This window comes from Lissotriton helveticus, chromosome 5_1 (genome assembly GCF_964261635.1).
Source record: "Lissotriton helveticus chromosome 5_1, aLisHel1.1, whole genome shotgun sequence".
Taxonomy (NCBI): Eukaryota; Metazoa; Chordata; class Amphibia; order Caudata; family Salamandridae; genus Lissotriton; species Lissotriton helveticus.
This window is the reverse complement of record NC_136065.1, coordinates 2,023,986,040-2,024,004,552: the sequence shown is the minus strand read 5'-3', so window position 1 is coordinate 2,024,004,552 and position 18,513 is coordinate 2,023,986,040. Positions and strand designations below refer to the sequence as shown.

At 44.9% G+C, this 18,513-nt stretch overlaps 1 protein-coding gene across 1 annotated transcript in view; it reads left to right on the top strand.

The window, feature by feature from the left end:
- The window catches only part of LOC144756199 (E3 ubiquitin-protein ligase TRIM39-like), a 363,500-nt gene that overhangs the window by 170,077 nt on the left and 174,910 nt on the right, over window positions 1-18,513 (top strand). Inside the window, exon 5 of the mRNA XM_078645806.1 lies at window positions 1,456-1,571. Coding sequence (XP_078501932.1) covers window positions 1,456-1,571 — 116 coding nt within the window. The remainder of the gene's footprint in view (window positions 1-1,455; window positions 1,572-18,513) is intronic.

The window sequence follows — 18,513 nt, the reverse complement described above, 5'->3', positions numbered from 1 at the left end:
TAAAGGAAAACCTTTCCAAACGAACAATAGTGACAAGTTGGAAAGTGAGAGTATGGAAATGCAGAAAGTACGAAATGATTTCCCATTAAAGGTTCTGTTGGGGAAAGATGGTCCACCCTATGATAATGGGGTCCAGTATATGGTGGAAAGTGAGAGTATGGAAATGCAGAAAGTACGAAAGGATTTCCCATTAAAGGTTCTGTTGGGGAAAGATGGTCCACCCTATGATAATGGGGTCCAGTATATGGTATGTGGAAGAAGCCGTAGTGCAAGGGCTCAGAAGACACGTATGATTTCGTGTATGGCAAACCCAAGAGGGAACAGCAAGACACACTCAAGCCTGAGGAGACTCATGCAAATGATCGGGGGGGCGCCTAAAACTAAATGCGACAAAGATGGCAATTATAGTCATGACCAAGGAAGTGGGAGCAGAAGGAGGCCCCGTCCCGGTATTGATAAGTACATGGAAATGGAAGTTGGTTTCATCAGTGGTAACCTCAGGGGTGCGTCCTGGCACAAGCTACCACCCAGAGAAAAGGACAGTACAGCCATGCTAAATCTTCTGGTAAGGGATGGGAATTCCAACAGTAGGAGCTCGGAATCCCAGGGAGAAATAGACGGAGTAGTAAGCTTGGACATGGGAGAGCTAAATGGGAAAAGGTTGTTATGCCTTGATTTCACCAACATGGGGAGGCCCGTAGTGTTACATAATGCACACATGGATTAGCTTCTTCTATTGTCATGTGTGGCACTCCCTGTTGGTTCCAGACTGCTCCAGTTGCCTAATGTTTGACAAAGTAACCACATAGCCTCTTTTCTCCTGTCCTGAACTTTTAAAGGCACCAGACTTATCACAGTTGTTTAACGCTGGAAATGCAACCTCGTAACCCTTTTAAATTCTCTTACAGTTAAAGTTGATTAACATAGGAAACGCAACCTGTTAACGCTTCCTATTTCCTGATTAATGTTTTATATAGTCTTACCATATCCCTGCATATGCATATGAGAGCAGGGACCCCTACCCCAGTGATCGTACCGTGCTTTGGGACCATACACAATTTTCCCCCTCCCCAGCCTTCCCTGCACCCCCTCTCCCTGCTCATCCTCTCTCCATCTTTTCTATGGGAGGGAGGTGTGTTGTAATCTTTTTCCCCGTGTCTCCATCTCCCCGACCACCCCTCCTCCACCCGACCCCTTGGTATGATCCACCCCACATCCTGGAGTGTGGGTTAGAATGTTGAGATGAGCTACTGCCGCCAAGCTGGAAGCACCTGTTACCTATGACAGAATAAAGTTGTACTTGGAAACCCTTAAATGTAGTGGTTCTTTACTACATAACGTCTCTCTTTCACTGTCTCCTAGAGATACCACTTGTGCCTCTCATTGATCTTCTGGATAAGGCCACTGTCCATTACTCTAGGAATCTGAGTATTGTAACATGTTGTTTTTTCTTAGGTTTGATAATATAAACCATCGGAAACCCAAGGCTAATCCTGCTGGAACAGAGATAAGTAAACAGAACTTTAGCCTACCGTTCACCTACCTGCTGGACAAGATAAAGCAAGTGAAAAGTGAGTACATGCCAGACTTTAAGATGTCTGTGGGAGGGCAGAAGCTGGTTTGAAAAGTGAGCGTGAGGTTCTACATGGTAATGTAAGTACACTAGTTAGATCAAACGTGGTCAGTGGAAAACGTTTTATGTGCTGCATTTATTATATGGCATCTCAGAACTGGTTAAGTGTTCTAGTCAAGTCAAGTCAAGTCAGGACATTTGTAATGCACGCATATCACGTCCAAAGAGTCTCATGGCGCTTGCAGACGGCTCTGACGGGGGATGGACAGCTGAGTTAGCAAAAGAGCCAAGTCTTGAGTTTCTTGCGGAAACAGATGTGTTCTGAAGTCATACGCAGGCTCAAGGGCATTTTGTTCCAGAGGGTGGGTGCCAGAAAGGAGAAAGCACGACCCCCGTTCCTGGTAGTTTGAATTCTCAGCGGGGTGAGCAGTGACTCAGAGCTGGATCTAAGTTGCCTACTCAGCGTATACCAAGTGAGTTTACGGGACCAGTATTTAGGGCCATTCCCATACATCTGTTTGTGCGCCAAACACAATGTTTTGAAAATGATTCGCTTTTTTACGGGAAGCCAGTGTAGGCTTCTAAGGCACGGGGCAGATGGCGACCTTCGTGGTAAATCTAAAACAAGTCGCGCTGCAGTGTTCTGCAGGACCTGTAACTTTTTCAGGTGGTGTTCATTTATTGCAAGTAATAGCGAGTTCCCGTAGTCCAGCCTATTTATAATGAGACCCTATACCAAGGGTTTTCGTGCTTCGGCTGGTATCCACTTGAAAACTTTGCGCAGGCTGCGCATGATTCCAAAACAGGTTCCTACAATGTTGTTTATTTGGGTTTTCATGGAGAGTTTGTTATCCATATGAAAACCCAAATTGCGCACCGATTCCTTGGGGCCTGGACAGTCGCCCAACTGTACAGGCCACCAGTCCTGGGCCCAGTGTTCAGCAGCCTTGCCAAACAACATGACTTCTGATTTGTTGCCATTTAGCTGCAGGTGGTTCCTGCCCATCCAGTTTTTAACCTCAATCATACAGTTTTTAAAGCGAACTTTTGTTTCGGTAATATCAGGGCCAAGAGTGACCAGAATTTGAGTGTCGTCGGCATAGAATAAAACATCAAAGCCGAACGCTCTGATCACATTGGCCAAAGGCGCCATCTAAACATTAAAAAGCGTAGGGCTCAGAATAGAGCCCTGCGGAACACCCCTTTTGACAGGTCGAGTACTTGCTGTATTCTTGCCCACTTGCACAGTGGTGTGCGATTAGATAGGTAGCTGCTGAACCATTCTAGTACCTGCCCTCTGACACCAATCTCTCATAGCCGTTGAATCAAAATGCGATGGGAGATGATGTCAAAGGCCGCAGACAAATCTAGTAGGACAAGAATGGTTGCTTGATGTTTGTCCGGGGCAAGCCTGATGTTGTCTGCGACCTCGACCAGAGCCGTCTCCGTGCTATGGGCGGCACGAAAGCCCGACTGTGAAGGGTCCAGCAATGCCTTACTCTCCAGATAGTTCACCAGTTGTCCATTAACAAACGATTCCAATATCTTTCCAAAATAAGGCAACAGGGAGATAGGTCGATAGTTTAGAAAGGTGTTAGCGTCAGCACCAGGTTTTTTCAGTATCGGCCTTACTCTCGCCGCCTTCCATATTATAGGAAAATCGGCTTCCAAAAGAGATTTATTGAGGAGGCTGGTAAGACAGTCCACAAGAGCCGGGGCCAATATGGTAAACAGTTTAGGGGATATCTGGTCATTAGGGGACCCTGATTTAATCTTTAGCCCTACTGCCACAGTCTTGTTATTGTCAAGCATTTCAAATGTGGTCCATCTATGAGGGGGGTCATCTGAAGTGGGAGTTGGGTCTTGATACTGTATTGGCACTGTATCTGGACAGAAGGATTCATGTATAATGGTGATTTTATCCTCAAAAAATGTTGAGAGCTCTTCAGTCCATTCTACAGAATCGGGGGTGGATAATGAATTCTTGGGAATGGTGAATTCTTTCAGAATGTGGTATAGCTCTTTGGAGGAATTTTCAGCTTTAATTATACGCTCCGCTAGGTACACTCGCTTTGCTGATCTTATGTCCCTCATGTAATTAGTGTGCAGAGTTTTATATGTATTACGGTCAGTTGGATCTAGTGGTAGATCTCAAGTTCAGTTAGCGCCTAACCTAGTTTTGTGGTCCTTAATCTGTGTAACCAGAAATTATTCTTTTTATTGTTACTTCCACCTACATGACTACCTCAGCTCCTGCAGTCATTTTACAAGCTGCAGCTTAAATTGATTATTTAATTAATATGTGTCCAAAAGAGTTTGCTGCTGTGAAGAATGAAGAACAGTAACTGATCATTCTATAATTACAAATGAGAAAGGGCTGGTCTTAATAATATCTGGCATTCAAGGTATGAGCGCTGAAGATTGTTTCAGACATGGAGGTGCCATTGATCCAGGTGATAAAAGTAAAGCTATGGGTTTAAAAGAAGAAAGAGGAAATGTTATGTAGATTATGTAGATGATGTTTTGAAGGAGAATGTGGACTGTATTAGACTGAAGAGAAAAGTGTGTACTTCACTATTGGATGGTGGAAATGAGAGTGCAGGCTTCAAGGGATTTGGATATTGGGTCATAAAGCAGCCCAGGAGAATAGTAGAACATCTCAATGGATACAAGAAAAAATAGATGTCCCTTATAGGGTTGAACGCTGAGATCAGCTGCAACATACGCACTGAATGTGCACTGATGGTTTGGGAATGTAGAAGTTTGAGTGTTTAGACCTCAAGGAAGGCTATGTCTATTTATGGAATATGCTGTGGTGACAAGATTGAAGAAAATGTTTTTAGAATAAATTAGACTATGAGGAAGGCAGATTTGTCTATGACATTTTTTTTTCTTTGCCTGGTCCTCCTCTTATTCAGCCTCCAACTGCCAGGCGCGTATTAACTCAAAGTGCAAGACTCCTGCTGCACCTGAAAACGCGATTGGTTACAATCGGCAGGAGATGGCCTGAAGAGAAGACGGGTGGTGACTCCAAACTTGGTGTTACGCCAGTTGAACTAGCCTTGGAACCAATTGGGGGGGGGGGGCCTAGTTCTTGGAGTTTCTAAGGCATAATCATTGGACCGTGGAGAAAAAAAAACAAAAACCCGGTTATTGTCTCCACTGAACCAAAAAGTTCCAAAAAGCCCGGTTGCGTGGACCACCTGATCTCAACATGTCAGTTTTAGAGTTTGTATACAGAGATGATAGCCAATTTGCGTGTGTTGGTGCCGATTTTTCAATCCAAACCTTGCATATCTCTCTTCTTGCCAGCAGTATTGCATAAAACAAAAATGTCCTTGCATGGCCCTTTATGCTGTTGTCCCATCCAAATATAATCAGGGGAAGTGTAAGAGAGATCGAAATGTTAAGAATCGAGTCCAAGGTCGCTTTTACTTCGTTCCAGAACTGTAATAGGCTAGGGCATTCTTTAAACATATGAATGTCCAAAGCTGCGATATAATTGCATTTATTACATTTCTTCCCTGGAATGAATTTAGACAGTTTTATAGGGGTAAAGTAGGCTTGATGTATCGTAAAGAAATGGTTGCGCCTAAGCCATGCTGGTTTAACACACTTGTATAACAAGGTACAGGATTTCTGCCAGATTTCGATACTCTGGGCCCCGAGTTCTGTGCCCCATAGTTGTTCCGGGAGGATAAACTCTCCATCTATCTCTTCTAACAAGCTTCAGAACCACTGCGAGACTTCTTTACACCCTCCTGATCTTACTACCAATTTCTCTTCAGTGATGCTGCGCTTCCCAAGTGTTACCCCTGACCTGGCCAATGCTTTAAACCAACTGTCTAATTGTAGAAACTTAAACCTCGAATGTTCTGAACCCAGTTGATCCCGTAACTCCTCCCAGGGCCTCAGTGATTCGCCTGCCAACAGATCTCCCCATGTTGCTATTCCTCCTTCTCTCAACGGGATTGCTAGCCTGTCTTCCAGGCAAAGTGGCAGACCCGGAGATTCCCAAATGGGTGCAAAGTTAGAGTAATATGGCAAGCCTAGTTTCCTCCTTATATGTGACCAGGCCTTCGCTTGGGACATAAGAATTTTTAATTTCACTTTTTTGAAGTATTTCTGGTCACCATATTTAAACATATAGCCATTAGTTGGTAAACCGGCACCGGTCAGCATGGCATTAAACATGAGACCAATAGATGTATTAGATGGGACTTTTAAGAGCATTCTTGAATGAGACAATTGGAATGCCCACGCATAGTACTGCAAATCAGGCAGAGACAGTCCCCCCTTTTCCCTCCTCCTTCTCAATTTCTTCCATGCCACTCTTGCCGATTTATAGCACCAAACAAAGGAATTAAGCTCTCTCTGACATTTCTCCAAGGCTGCATTATCAAATGCGAGAGGGATGGTATTAAAAATAAAAGTGAATTTAGAAAGGATGGACATCTTCATCAGACTTATTCTACCGAGGACAGTCAGTGGAAGACTAGACCAAGATTTTAAGAGTTTCTTACTTTCATTAGACACTCTCGCGAGATTAACTTGAGCGATTTTGTCGAGGTCGTGTACTACCCGAATACCCAGATATCTCATTGAGTTGGTTACGTTTAGCTGTAAGTCAGGAATGTTCCAAGCCATTATGTCGGTTTTACTTGGGTTGATCTCATAACCCGAGATACGGCCAAACTCTACGGCTCTCCTTATTACCTCTGGGAATGTTGTCTCTGGGTCTGAAGTAAAAATTAGAATGTCGTCTGCATAAAGAGCTACCCGCTTTTCCCACTCCCCAAATCTGAAAGATGGAAAAAGTACATCTCGTCTTAAGACTTCCGCAAACGGTTCAATGTACAGATTGAAGAGGAGGGGGGAAAGCGGGCAGCCCTGTCTAGTGCCTCTCGAAATCCCCAATGCTTCAGACAATGTACCATTTATTAGGAGCCGGGCAGATGGTGAGTTGTACATAAGTTCGATGGTACGGCAACATTTCTCCCCAAAGTTGAACTTCTTCAGTACGTCATTGAGATAGGGCCAATTTACCCTATCAAAGGCTTTAGCCGCATCTAAGGTGAGTGTTGGCAGCGGAGGGAAAAGGATGAGGCGACGCCAATTGCCCCCACAAGATCGTACGTTAGATCGGAAAGCTGGCGACCTTTGATGAATCCCTTCTGGTCCTGATGTATAATTTCTCCCACTACTGAACCCACTCTAGATGATAAGATGGAAGCAAAGATCTTATAATCGCTGTTCAATAATTATATTGGGCGATATGACCCGCATAAAGTTGGGTCTTGAAGGACTGGACTTTTAACAGAACCAGCGGTGCCAGGGAACAACACCTATAACCTTCATGGGATACCTGTTTCGGCGCACAAGTGACAGAGACACGGGACACTTCCTTCGGCGTCAAAGATCAGCGTTTATTACTGCAGGGAGGCAAAAGTCATTAGAAGTACATCAGCGTGTAGGTTCTACGAGTCTGCTTCTGCATATGTGGGTCGCTCTCTTTTATACAAAATGTTGCCATTGCACAACATGTGAACAAAAGGTTACAATCCAGTTCCCACAGTAAACTTAAAAAAAAAAGTCACTTTCATGTTTTCAGAACCCCGGAACATAATTACAGTAGCAGTGTCGGTTCCCAACTGTAAAAGCACATCTTCCCACCATTAGGCACATCCCACTTGGGTTGTAAATGAGCAAGAGAAAGAGACAGAAACAGCTGTAAGGAAGACAGACACGTGTAGAGAAAAGAGTGTGGGGAGATATCGGAAACATGATCGTAGGATCAAAGAGCTGGATCCCAGCACCTGCACGGCTGTCACAATAGACCGGCACGGCCAGATTACCCTCAAGCTGAGCCATCTGCCTTCGCTGTGTCATTCCTCCGGCCATAAAGACGCATGAAAGGAATATGCGTCTTCCGCAAGGCTTGGGAACTAGAAGGTCAGGAGGCGAACAGTTGCCTGCCCGCTGACTACGTGAGGGCAAGAAACAAAATGGATGCCGTATCTAAAATGGAACCCGAGGGTTCAGATGAAGAAACACGTAAATTAGGCGAACCCTTTCAGGTAGTGCAGCGAAAACACGTACACTTACTGAACTCGCCATTTACGGTTCGTAGATACCAAACTCGTCCATATTCGGTAATGCCCAAAACGTGAAAATATTTTCACGGAACCTCAGACGCTCCTTTTGCCCTCATGTAGGCAAGCACTAGTCGGAATAATAATCGATCTCGATATTCATCAGATCATTTAGATGTTGCTGATACATAATTCTATCCATCAATGCCTCTCTGGAAACAGGTGGCCTTCTTATACACGTTGTAGCGCAAAGGCCACATAAGGCAGGACCACACTGTACACACAGACAACACGTGAACAGAAATGCCACAACAACCCCTATGATCATCAGAATCTTCCAACCCCAAGTCGACATCAGGCCCCAGAACCATCCCAGAAGCGTCCAATTTCCTTCGTCCACGTGTATGGACTCCGAGATTTTGTGCAACTTAGAGATGGCTTGATAAACCGTTGGAGCGTTATCAGGTATGAATATGCAGCAGCTCGAATGGATGACCTTACACACACCACCTCTATCGGCTAGAACAACGTCTAGAACCATACGGTTCTGTAATGTCATAAGTCTATCCGCCTGGAGCTCGGCTGTCAAATTACCAAGGGCACTTGCAGTTATGTTAGCAGTTGATTCTACCACACGAGTTAACTGTCTCAGATTCCTGCTATTGACCATAGGGCCCCAAAACGGTAGGAAACCCTTAAAGAAGTCTCCTGCTTCTTGACCGGCAGTATCTTCTCTGTTAACAATACCTCTCACAACCCTAGTTCTGTGATAATCTGAGGCAACAGTGAAAGTCGGAGGCAAAAGATTTGCAATATAGCAGGTACCCGAGAAGTCATGGGGTAACCACGTATAGGCTCGATCATAACATACAAAATAGGTACCCTTGGCAGTTAGGAAGACAGGGGATGAGAGCGTCGGTAAGACATACGTCTCAGTACAAGCACTCTGCCCAAACTGAGCTCTCGTATTTCGACCAAGACCTTTCAGGCAGAAGTGACCAAGGTGAGGTACAATCCATATCGGTGATGAGCTTCTAAGCTGTCTATCACCCACTGATATACTATACTCAGTCTCACTTAGTACCTTGTATGCTCGCACCTCCTCCTCTGGGATGAGCGATGCGTCAAAAATATCTCTATCTAAGTCGGCAATAGCTGTCGCCAGAGACTTGTGGTACGGGCCAGGACCAAAGTTTGCTGAGCGTGGTTCTCGATGGGGGTAGGAATCTAGTGCACTACGGAACATAGTTTGGAATGCTCGAGCTGACCCTTGGGAACTATAAGGCAGAACCAAGTACGGAATACCCTTATCTATGGTATGTGGCATTAACCCACACACCCAACAATTGGTAGTGTTTACCACTAACTGATGCTGATGTAAGAGTTGAATAAAGGAGTTGTTTCTAAATTCCGCACATCTGGCTTGTTCGTGCTGAGGCAGAAGATGAAAGGAATGTGGAGAAACAGTAGAAACGAAACTTAGGTCATAAGATGGAGGAGTAGGTATAGTAGAAGGCAGTAATAATTGGGACCCAAAATATACTCCCCCCACCAGCAACATAGATACAGTCAGGAACAGCATGAAAATCTGTAACGAAAAACATCTTGTACGAAACACCTTATCTAATGCAGATCTTTGCGCCGACATTTTCTCTCTTTTCGACAGCTCAAATAACGACGATTCCATCCTCTAACGACCGTCCGCGACGTTCTTGACGCACTTTGTTCTGAGTAGCGATTATCAATTCCCAGGAGTTCCCAGAAATTGATAAAAGAAACCGACCTAGTGTTGATAGCTGCTAAACAGGAGAAAGTACCCGCACGGCCCTACGGCCAACCTGGATGATAGGTTCTGATTAAATTGAACATTCAATTTTAATATAAAATTCTTGGCTGTACGAAAAAAGAAAAAGGTACACAATATATAATGTCCATTGTTCAGGTCAACGTGAAATCCAAAAATAAAAGAAATTATTTGTTTATTAGTCCTTTGTGCGTGAACGAAGACAGTATCGGCTGCTCCCAGGGCGAGTCTGATTTTCAAATAGTGGATTGGATGGTAAATGAGTATTCAATTGTTCAGGCAATTGTTCACCACTCGAATTCTCCAGAGTTGACGGAAAGGAAATTGTTTGAGGGGAATCAACAAGGGTGTCAGATATGGGCTGAGCTTCGCTGAACGGGACAAAACGTTGCGGAGCGTCGGTTTCAGATGAAGAAAAACCTCTTCTCATCCAAGTATCCGCCGGCAAAGGAAGCGGGATCTTTTTGGTGTGGGTAGCATGTACCCAGTGCTTCCGTCCCTCCAGCCGAACTGCTGTCCTCGTGGCCAGTAGCACTTGGAACGGTCCCACAAATCTCGGCTCAAGGTTCCGTTTTCGTCCGAAGTTGCGAACAAGGATCCAGTCCCCTGGTTGGAGCCGATGACCAGGACCCTCTGTTGGTGACGGCAGAGCCTCAAAGACCTGTTGATGAATCAAACTCAATTTAGCAGTCAGATCATGAAGGTAATCAATCAGCATCGGATATTCAATTCTATCAAATTCTTTAGGCCTTGGGACTCCCCATATATTAGCAGGACGGCCGAACACAATCTCATATGGGCTAAGCCCTACTCGTGAGTGCACAGTTGCCCTGGTTGATAGGAGAGCTAGAGGCAAGGCGTCGGGCCATGATAAACCAGTCGTTGCCTGAATTTTAGCCAATTTTAGTTTTAGGGTGCCATTGTATCCTTCCACCAAACCCGCTGACTGAGGATGGTTAGCGCTATGAAACTTCTGTACTATACCTAAACCATGACACACACTCTTCATCACACTTCCCACAAACTCACTTCCATTGTCCGACCATACAATTCGAGGCATGCCGTACCTGGGGAAATACTCTTTGAGCAAAATTTTTGCTGTGGATAGGGCAGTATTATCCTTAAGGGGGTAAGCCTCAATCCATCTGGAGAATGCACATACTACTACCAAAACGTACTTCAAATTGTTGCATCTCTCCATGTGGATGAAGTCCAACTGGATAACTTCGAAAGGGCATGTAGGAGGGGCAAAGTGGCCAGAGGGAGTGGGAGTGCCCTTACCGGGATTATGCATCAAACACACCATACAATTCTTAACCACTCTCTCTGCACATTTAGTAATCCCATCATTCTTCCATACATGAGACAACAACTTGCATATGCCTTTCGTGCTGATGTGTGCTGTACCATGAGCCATTGTAACGACAGCGAGCACATATGCATCCGGTAACATCCATCTCTGCTTCTCTGACAAATCAACCCAACATCCGTTCTCATCCAACCTCCCCATGCTCTCTTTCCATTTAGTCTTTTCCGTCTCAGTGGCCTCATTCTGTATTCCTTTCACATTCTCAACTGTGTCTTCGCACATACTAGTCTCTGTTGGCCATCTCACTGAACTCGTAACATACATTCGATTTGTCAAATCTTTAGCTGTCTCTTTAGCAGTCTCATCTGCAAACGCATTACCGCGACCCACATCATCCGTCACTTTCCGATGCGCACTGCATTTGATTACGGCCACCTGTTTAGGCAATGTGAGTGCATCTAAAAGGTCATTCACGAGCTGTCCATGCTGAATCTTTGTGCCATGCGACGTAAAGAATCCTCTTTCTTTCCACAATCGACCAAAACTATGGGCCACACCAAAAGCATACTGGCTATCTGTAAACACATTCACCCGTTTATCTTTAGACAACACACACGCTCTTGTCAAGGCGATCAGCTCAGCAGCCTGAGCCGAATTCTGACTCAATCGTGCACTTTCTACAACCGTACTCAATGTTACTACAGCATACGCAGTCGTCACATCACCATTCGGCAACTTAAAACAGGAGCCATCAACGTATAAAGTACCATCAGGATCTACCAATGGAGTATCTTTTAGGTCAATACGACCCTTTGTTTCCTCCTCAGTTCTCAGATAACAGTCATGTAGTGCTTCACCACTTGACTCCGTGTCGATCGGCAGCAATGTTGCTGGATTCAACACATTACATCGTTTTATGCGTATGTGACTGGCCAGTAACGTTAACCCATATCCAGACAATCTTGCGCTCGTCAAATGTTGAGTCTTCGTTCGGTTCAAAAGAGTGTCAACTGCATGCGGAACCATTACCGTAAGCATATTATCCATGACCAGACCTGCGGACTGTCGAATGGACGCCGCAGCTGCCGCTGTTGCTCTTAAACAACTCGGCAAGGCTCTAGCTACTGGGTCTAAAGTTGAAGAAAAATATGCGCATGGGCGCTGTTTGCCGCCAAAAGGTTGTGTCAGAACACTCAACGCACAGCCATCCCTCTCGTGAACGTATAGTGTAAACGGCTTACTGTAATCAGGGGTACCCAACACAGGAGCCGAACACAACGTATCACGCAATTCAGAAAAACCTTTCTGACACTCTTCAGTCCAAGGCAAAGGAGATGAAACATCCTTGCACGTAAGGGCTATCAATGGTTTCGCCAACAATGAAAAATTTGGGATCCATTGTCTGCAGTATGACGTAATACCTAAAAAGGCACGTACATCTCTCTGGGTTTTTGGCACAGTCATTCGGGAAATCGCTGCGATTCTCTCTGGGGTCAACCTTCTCCCCTCTTTTGACAATAAGTGACCTAAATAGGTAACTTCTTGACAACAATATTGTAGCTTAGAAGGTGATACCTTGTGATGTAAGTCATGTAGATAGTGCAATAATGATACTGTAGCTGTTTTGCAAATAGCCTCTGTATCAGCTGCCACCAACAGGTCGTCAACGTATTGAATCAAAGCCGCACCCGCCGGTAACACAAATGCATCGAGTTGGCTCTTAAGTGCTTGGCTATAAATCGACGGACTTTCACAATAGCCTTGTGGTGCGCGTTTTAGTCTGAAACTGCGACCTCCTAATGAAAATCCGAATAGGTCTCTGCTTTCCTCAGCAATCAGGATACTAAAGAAAGCATTCTTTAGATCGATCACCGTGAACCAGGAGGCAGAAGCCGGAATCACAGTCAACAAGGCCGTGATATCGGGGACCACGGGAAATTGTGGAATCACTATTTTATTTATTTCTCTTAAATCTATTACGAAACGATACACAGGAGGTTTGGACGGATCAGTTCATTTCAAAATAGGCAATACAGGGCTATTACACACGTTTCCACGAGTTTCTTCAACAACACCTTTCTTAATTAGATCATGAACGATTGCCAACAGCGCTCGTTCACCATCTAGAGAGATACGATATTGAGGTAAACGTGGTAATCGCACATTTGGTTTCAATTGAATCACATAAGGTGGAAAGTCTAACAGACCCACATCATTGGGACCTGTGGCCCATAGAGACGCAGGAAGGGAACTCAATTCCGGTGGGAATTTATCGGTCGACAAGTACATAGGAGAGATCACTCTCCGACCTAATGTAAGCTCCACTCCTTCAGGAGAGCAATACAAAGTCGCATATAGCCGTTTTAGCAAATCCAGACCCAAAAGATTCTCACCACAGCCGGTAGATAGAATCAATGGAGCTTCCAACTCACGAGGACCAATCGTAAGGGGCAAAGGGCTGGAGACAGGATTGCTAACAGGGGCGCCAGAGAATCCAACGGAAACGTTTGTTAAGCCAGACAAAGGTGCGCCAGGGAGTTTCGAATGCATGATGGAACTTTTCGTCGCACCAGTGTCTAACAGAAAAGGCTCAACTACGCCCGATGTAGCCACTGCGACGTAAGGCCCACTCTGATCAACCGGAACTGATACTACTCCCTCTCTTTGTCGGTGGCTGTCCTAGTAATGATCGTTCGCAACAGTCTCATGTTCAATGTAATAATCGTCCACATGATATTGTGTAGATCGAACTGACCCCGTATTTCGCTGGTCAAAACAATTATTCGTATCTGATGAAATTTGGGGACGATCAATTTGATTTTGGGGAGCACCGCGACCTCTACCTCGTGATGCCTGTTGAGGACCACCACCACGGTTTCCTCGTGTCTACACACTGTTTAGACGGTCACGTAAAGCGGGAAAATCGTATTTTATGTGTCCCTCTCTTCTACAATATGCGCACTGATTATACCCAAGTGAAGATCTATAGTCAAAGTTGTCAGAGCGCGGCTGCATCCTATCAGGCTGTGCTCGTGGTCGATACTGCTGTTGTGAATCATTTTGATTTGATCGTGGAGGATACGCTTGCTGCAACAAAACCTTCGTTTTGAGCTCCTTTGTTTTCTTATCTGTACGATCACTTTCTTCCTTTTCCCTATTCTCATAGTATTGTGCCGTTGCTAATATCTGTGCAGTGGTTGAAACAGCCCATGCACTTTCTGAATTCTTCAGTTTGTTGCATAGTTCAGGCAATAGATTTGACACAAACTTATCGACAAATAACCGCTGGCCTCCCTCGGAGCCCATGTCCTGACCACTGTGGTCGACAAACGCTTCCTCAAACCTTGTAAAGAAATCCGAGAAACTCTCGTCTTTCTTCTGCTTACAGGCTGATAATTTATCCCAGTTCACCTTCATCGCCGGCATGAGAGTTTTCATGAGCGTAATGATTTTTTTGAGGTAGATCTAAAATCAACTGCTCAGGCTTAGCCCCTCCAACTTGTAAACCATCAGCCGCTATAAGTGCAGCCCAATCACCACCTAACTCATTTGCATGATTTGCTTGGCGAATTTTCGCCCAAACCGGTTGCGGTACGATATTACCGAACAGCATGTCGATGTCTGCAAGGTTCATAACAGAAGCGTCCACCAATTGGGACAACTCCTTATAGTAACCAGCCGGATTCTTACGCGGATCAGGTAAGGATTGCTTTACTTGCAAAACTTCTGATCGTTTCCATGGGAGGTGTATCCAAACCCTTCGGAAATGCGGTAGAACCGGAGGGTGAGCTTGTGGATCACCTGGCACCCAAAGTGGCGGAACCTCTCGCATAGGATACTGACCAGGAGCCACTTTCCAAGTGCCTAGGTCGTCACCAAACGGTACTTGAGAAGACACAGAGGATCTAAGTGCTAATAAGCGCTCCAAGGCACGTCGTACATCACCCCCTACGATCATACCGTTCGAAAATTGACTCTGGAGTTCAGTCATATCGTGCGATACGTTATCTAAATCATCGTTATACCATCCTTCCCCCAAAAAGTTACACATTTCTTCGAACACGAATCTCTGCGTAGGCTCATTAAACTGAGAGAACGTGTCGAAGACCACACGTGGAGGGTAGTTAACAGGATGTCTTATCCATCTACGAGCCATATTCGCTAACGTTGCACTCTCCCTTCCACCAGGGATTTGACTCCGTCTCTGGGGAGTTTCAGAAGTATCGGATGGGAATAACTGACCAGAAAGCGGTGAATAAAGGGTAGCAACAGTGTTAGGGATACGATTACGAACAGAAGGAGAAAGAAGAACAGGAGCAACAACATTAGAAGTGAAGATATGCGTAGTAGAAACAGACAAGGTAGTCGGGGTAACAGGGATAACAGACTGAGGAGGTACAGGTACAGGGGCAGTAAGAATAGGGACAGGTGGTGGGACAAACGTAGGATTAACAACGGGCTGACCCGCAGCCGCTGGAACGACGGGAGGAACTATAGGAGGAACTACAGGCGGTACCACAGGAGGAGCTACAGGGGCTGTAGCACCCTGTGCATAAGGAGGTGGCGATTTCATTAAATACGCTAACAAGGAATCCTCCTTTGTATATTCTTCTTTCTTATCTAGACTAGTCGGTAAAACCGGATAACATTTATCTACACTCATGTGATGCAGTCTAGTGGAAACTTCTATTTCTTTTTCCTCTTTTTCTCGCTTACATTGTTGTACAACTTGCATTATCGGAACAAACCCTTCTCTTCGATCCTTTTTAAGCTGTTTGATTTCTTTCTGCTTGGCCTCTTTACGCCACAACCGAAAAGAATCAAACATAGCTGGCCTAGCTTTCTTTTGAAATAATTTAGCTTCAAGATTATCTAAAATCGTAAGTTCAAAACTTCCATGTGGTGGCCAACTAAGGACACCGTCTTTTTTCGTGTAACGGACCCAGTATTCATTATATATAATAGGGCCCACACCATGTCGACTGTAGAGCTCATATATCGGAGTTCCAACTGGAGGTATCGGACACGAGTCCTCCAACCGGGAATCCATTGCGCAACATTTGAAGAAACCAAACAAACCACTATGGCTAGGCATCGTGCACACTAACCTGGTATCAAACTTCAAGGGTTACCGAAGCTCTAATTCTTCGTGTAAGACAAAACCCTCGGTTTTTGGCAATTGCAACTGTCAAATAACCACTAAGAACCACAACTAAGAACCACAAATGCAATGGAACCATGCAATACAACAAAGCTTCAATAAGCTACAACAAAGCTTCAATAAGCTAGAACAACCACTAAGGACTGGGAGCGACCCAGAAAATACTTAACTCAGAACTTCAATGGCGTCACCAGGAAGGCCCGTCTATCGTCTCGCTTGTACGAAAGGTCTGCGCCGGGCGTCGAAGACAGGTCGACAGTCAGGGCATCGGTCCGTCGCAGCCGTCAGGAGGCGGGAATCTTCGCAGGGAAAATCTTCGGGCCACTTATTCCGACAACAGGATCGATGAAGCGGGGTGCACCTTCCCTCGGAGATTTCACACGAAGTTCCTCGCAATCGTCGGGCTTTGGACCGGTACCACTGATGTCGCCCCACGTTGGGCGCCAACTGAAGGACTGGACTTTTAACAGAACCAGCGGTGCCAGGGAACAACACCTATAACCTTCATGGGATACCTGTTTCGGCGCACAAGTGACAGAGACACGGGACACTTCCTTCGGCGTCAAAGATCAGCGTTTATTACTGCAGGGAGGCAAAAGTCATTAGAAGTACATCAGCGTGTAGGTTCTACGAGTCTGCTTCAAATTGCATATGTGGGTCGCTCTCTTTTATACAAAATGTTGCCATTGCACAACATGTGAACAAAAGGTTACAATCCAGTTCCCACAGTAAACTTAAAAAAAAAAGTCACTTTCATGTTTTCAGAACCCCGGAACATAATTACAGTAGCAGTGTCGGTTCCCAACTGTAAAAGCACATCTTCCCACCATTAGACACATCCCACTTGGGTTGTAAATGAGCAAGAGAAAGAGACAGAAACAGCTGTAAGGAAGACAGACACGTGTAGAGAAAAGAGTGTGGGGAGATATCGGAAACATGATCGTAGGATCAAAGAGCTAGATCCCAGCACCTGCACGGCTGTCACAATAGACCGGCACGGCCAGATTACCCTCAAGCTGAGCCATCTGCCTTCGCTGTGTCATTCCTCCGGCCATAAAGACGCATGAAAGGAATATGCGTCTTCCGCAAGGCTTGGGAACTAGAAGGTCAGGAGGCGAACAGTTGCCTGCCCGCTGACTACGTGAGGGCAAGAAACAAAATGGATGCCGTATCTAAAATGGAACCCGAGGGTTCAGATGAAGAAACACGTAAATTAGGCGAACCCTTTCAGGTAGTGCAGCGAAAACACGTACACTTACTGAACTCGCCATTTACGGTTCGTAGATACCAAACTCGTCCATATTCGGTAATGCCCAAAACGTGAAAATATTTTCACGGAACCTCAGTCTGTACCAGGTTTGGGATTCAGTACTATAGTAGCCTCGCTCCATGATCGAGGGGGGTCGAATCCCTCCTTCAAAATGCCATTGAAGAGGGCCGTTAAAGTAGGGACAATTTCATCAACCAAGACGCGGTAAAGTTCACCAGGGAGTCCATCAGGACCTGCAGCTTTACCATGTTTAAGTGACAAAATTACCTTCCTTACTTCTGTTTCGGAGATATCCATCTCAATCCCTTCACGTTGTGTGAGTGAAAGGGATGGTAAGGGAATTTGATTTAGCCATATATCTCTTGTCTGTTGGTTGTCAGGGATATCTTCCCTGTATATCTCCTCAAAGAATTCCCTAAAGGCTGTACTAATTTCTTGATTTGATGTTCTGAGCTCACTTTCTCCTTCAGCCTTAATTCCTCTTATATGACTTTTGGCTTGATCAGCTTTGACCCTCCAAGCCAAAATCTTGCCCGCTGTTTCCCCGAATTCAAAATTTGAAATTTTGCTAGCCTCCCATCTCTTTGTTACTCTCTCTTGTAATATATTATCCAACTGATTTCTCAGATCAGACATATTCTTTTGATCTTGTAATGACCCAATTGAGGCCTCGAGTCTCTGCTCGATTTTCTCTAGTTTCAATTCGAGATTTTGAATTTTCGATGTATAGGTTTTCCTCAAGTACGAGGCTCTATTTGTGATACAACCTCTCAAGTAAGCTTTTAGAGCTTCCCAGATTGTATCAAGAGAGGCTGAGCACAAGTTTATATCTAAGAACATACTTGTTTCGTTCTTTAAATATGTCACTTCCTCCAGTTCCAATAAAATAGTACGGTCGAATGACCAAGAGGGATATTTAACTTGATCTGGGAGTTTTAGTATAAATAAGAGAGCCGAATGGTCCGATAGGTGGGAGGGTAAATACTTAATGCTAGATATAAAGTTTTGTAGGCAATAGCTGAACAGGGCAAAGTCGATTCTTGAGGTGTGTTTATATTTTAGGTTCCTATAAGATACCCCTTGTTTGGAGCCCGCCTTTTCTCTCCATAGATCTGCCAGACCTATTTGCTCCATAATCCTCTTTGAGAGACTGTCTAGCTTTAGAAGGAGGATGACTTCTATGTCTGCTATAATGAGTGGATTTATCTAGTTTTGGGTTCAATATGACATTGAAATCCCCTGTCCATATTATAGGGTCCGAAGTGGTCATTAAGTTATTCCTGACTATTTCTAAGAAGGATGGG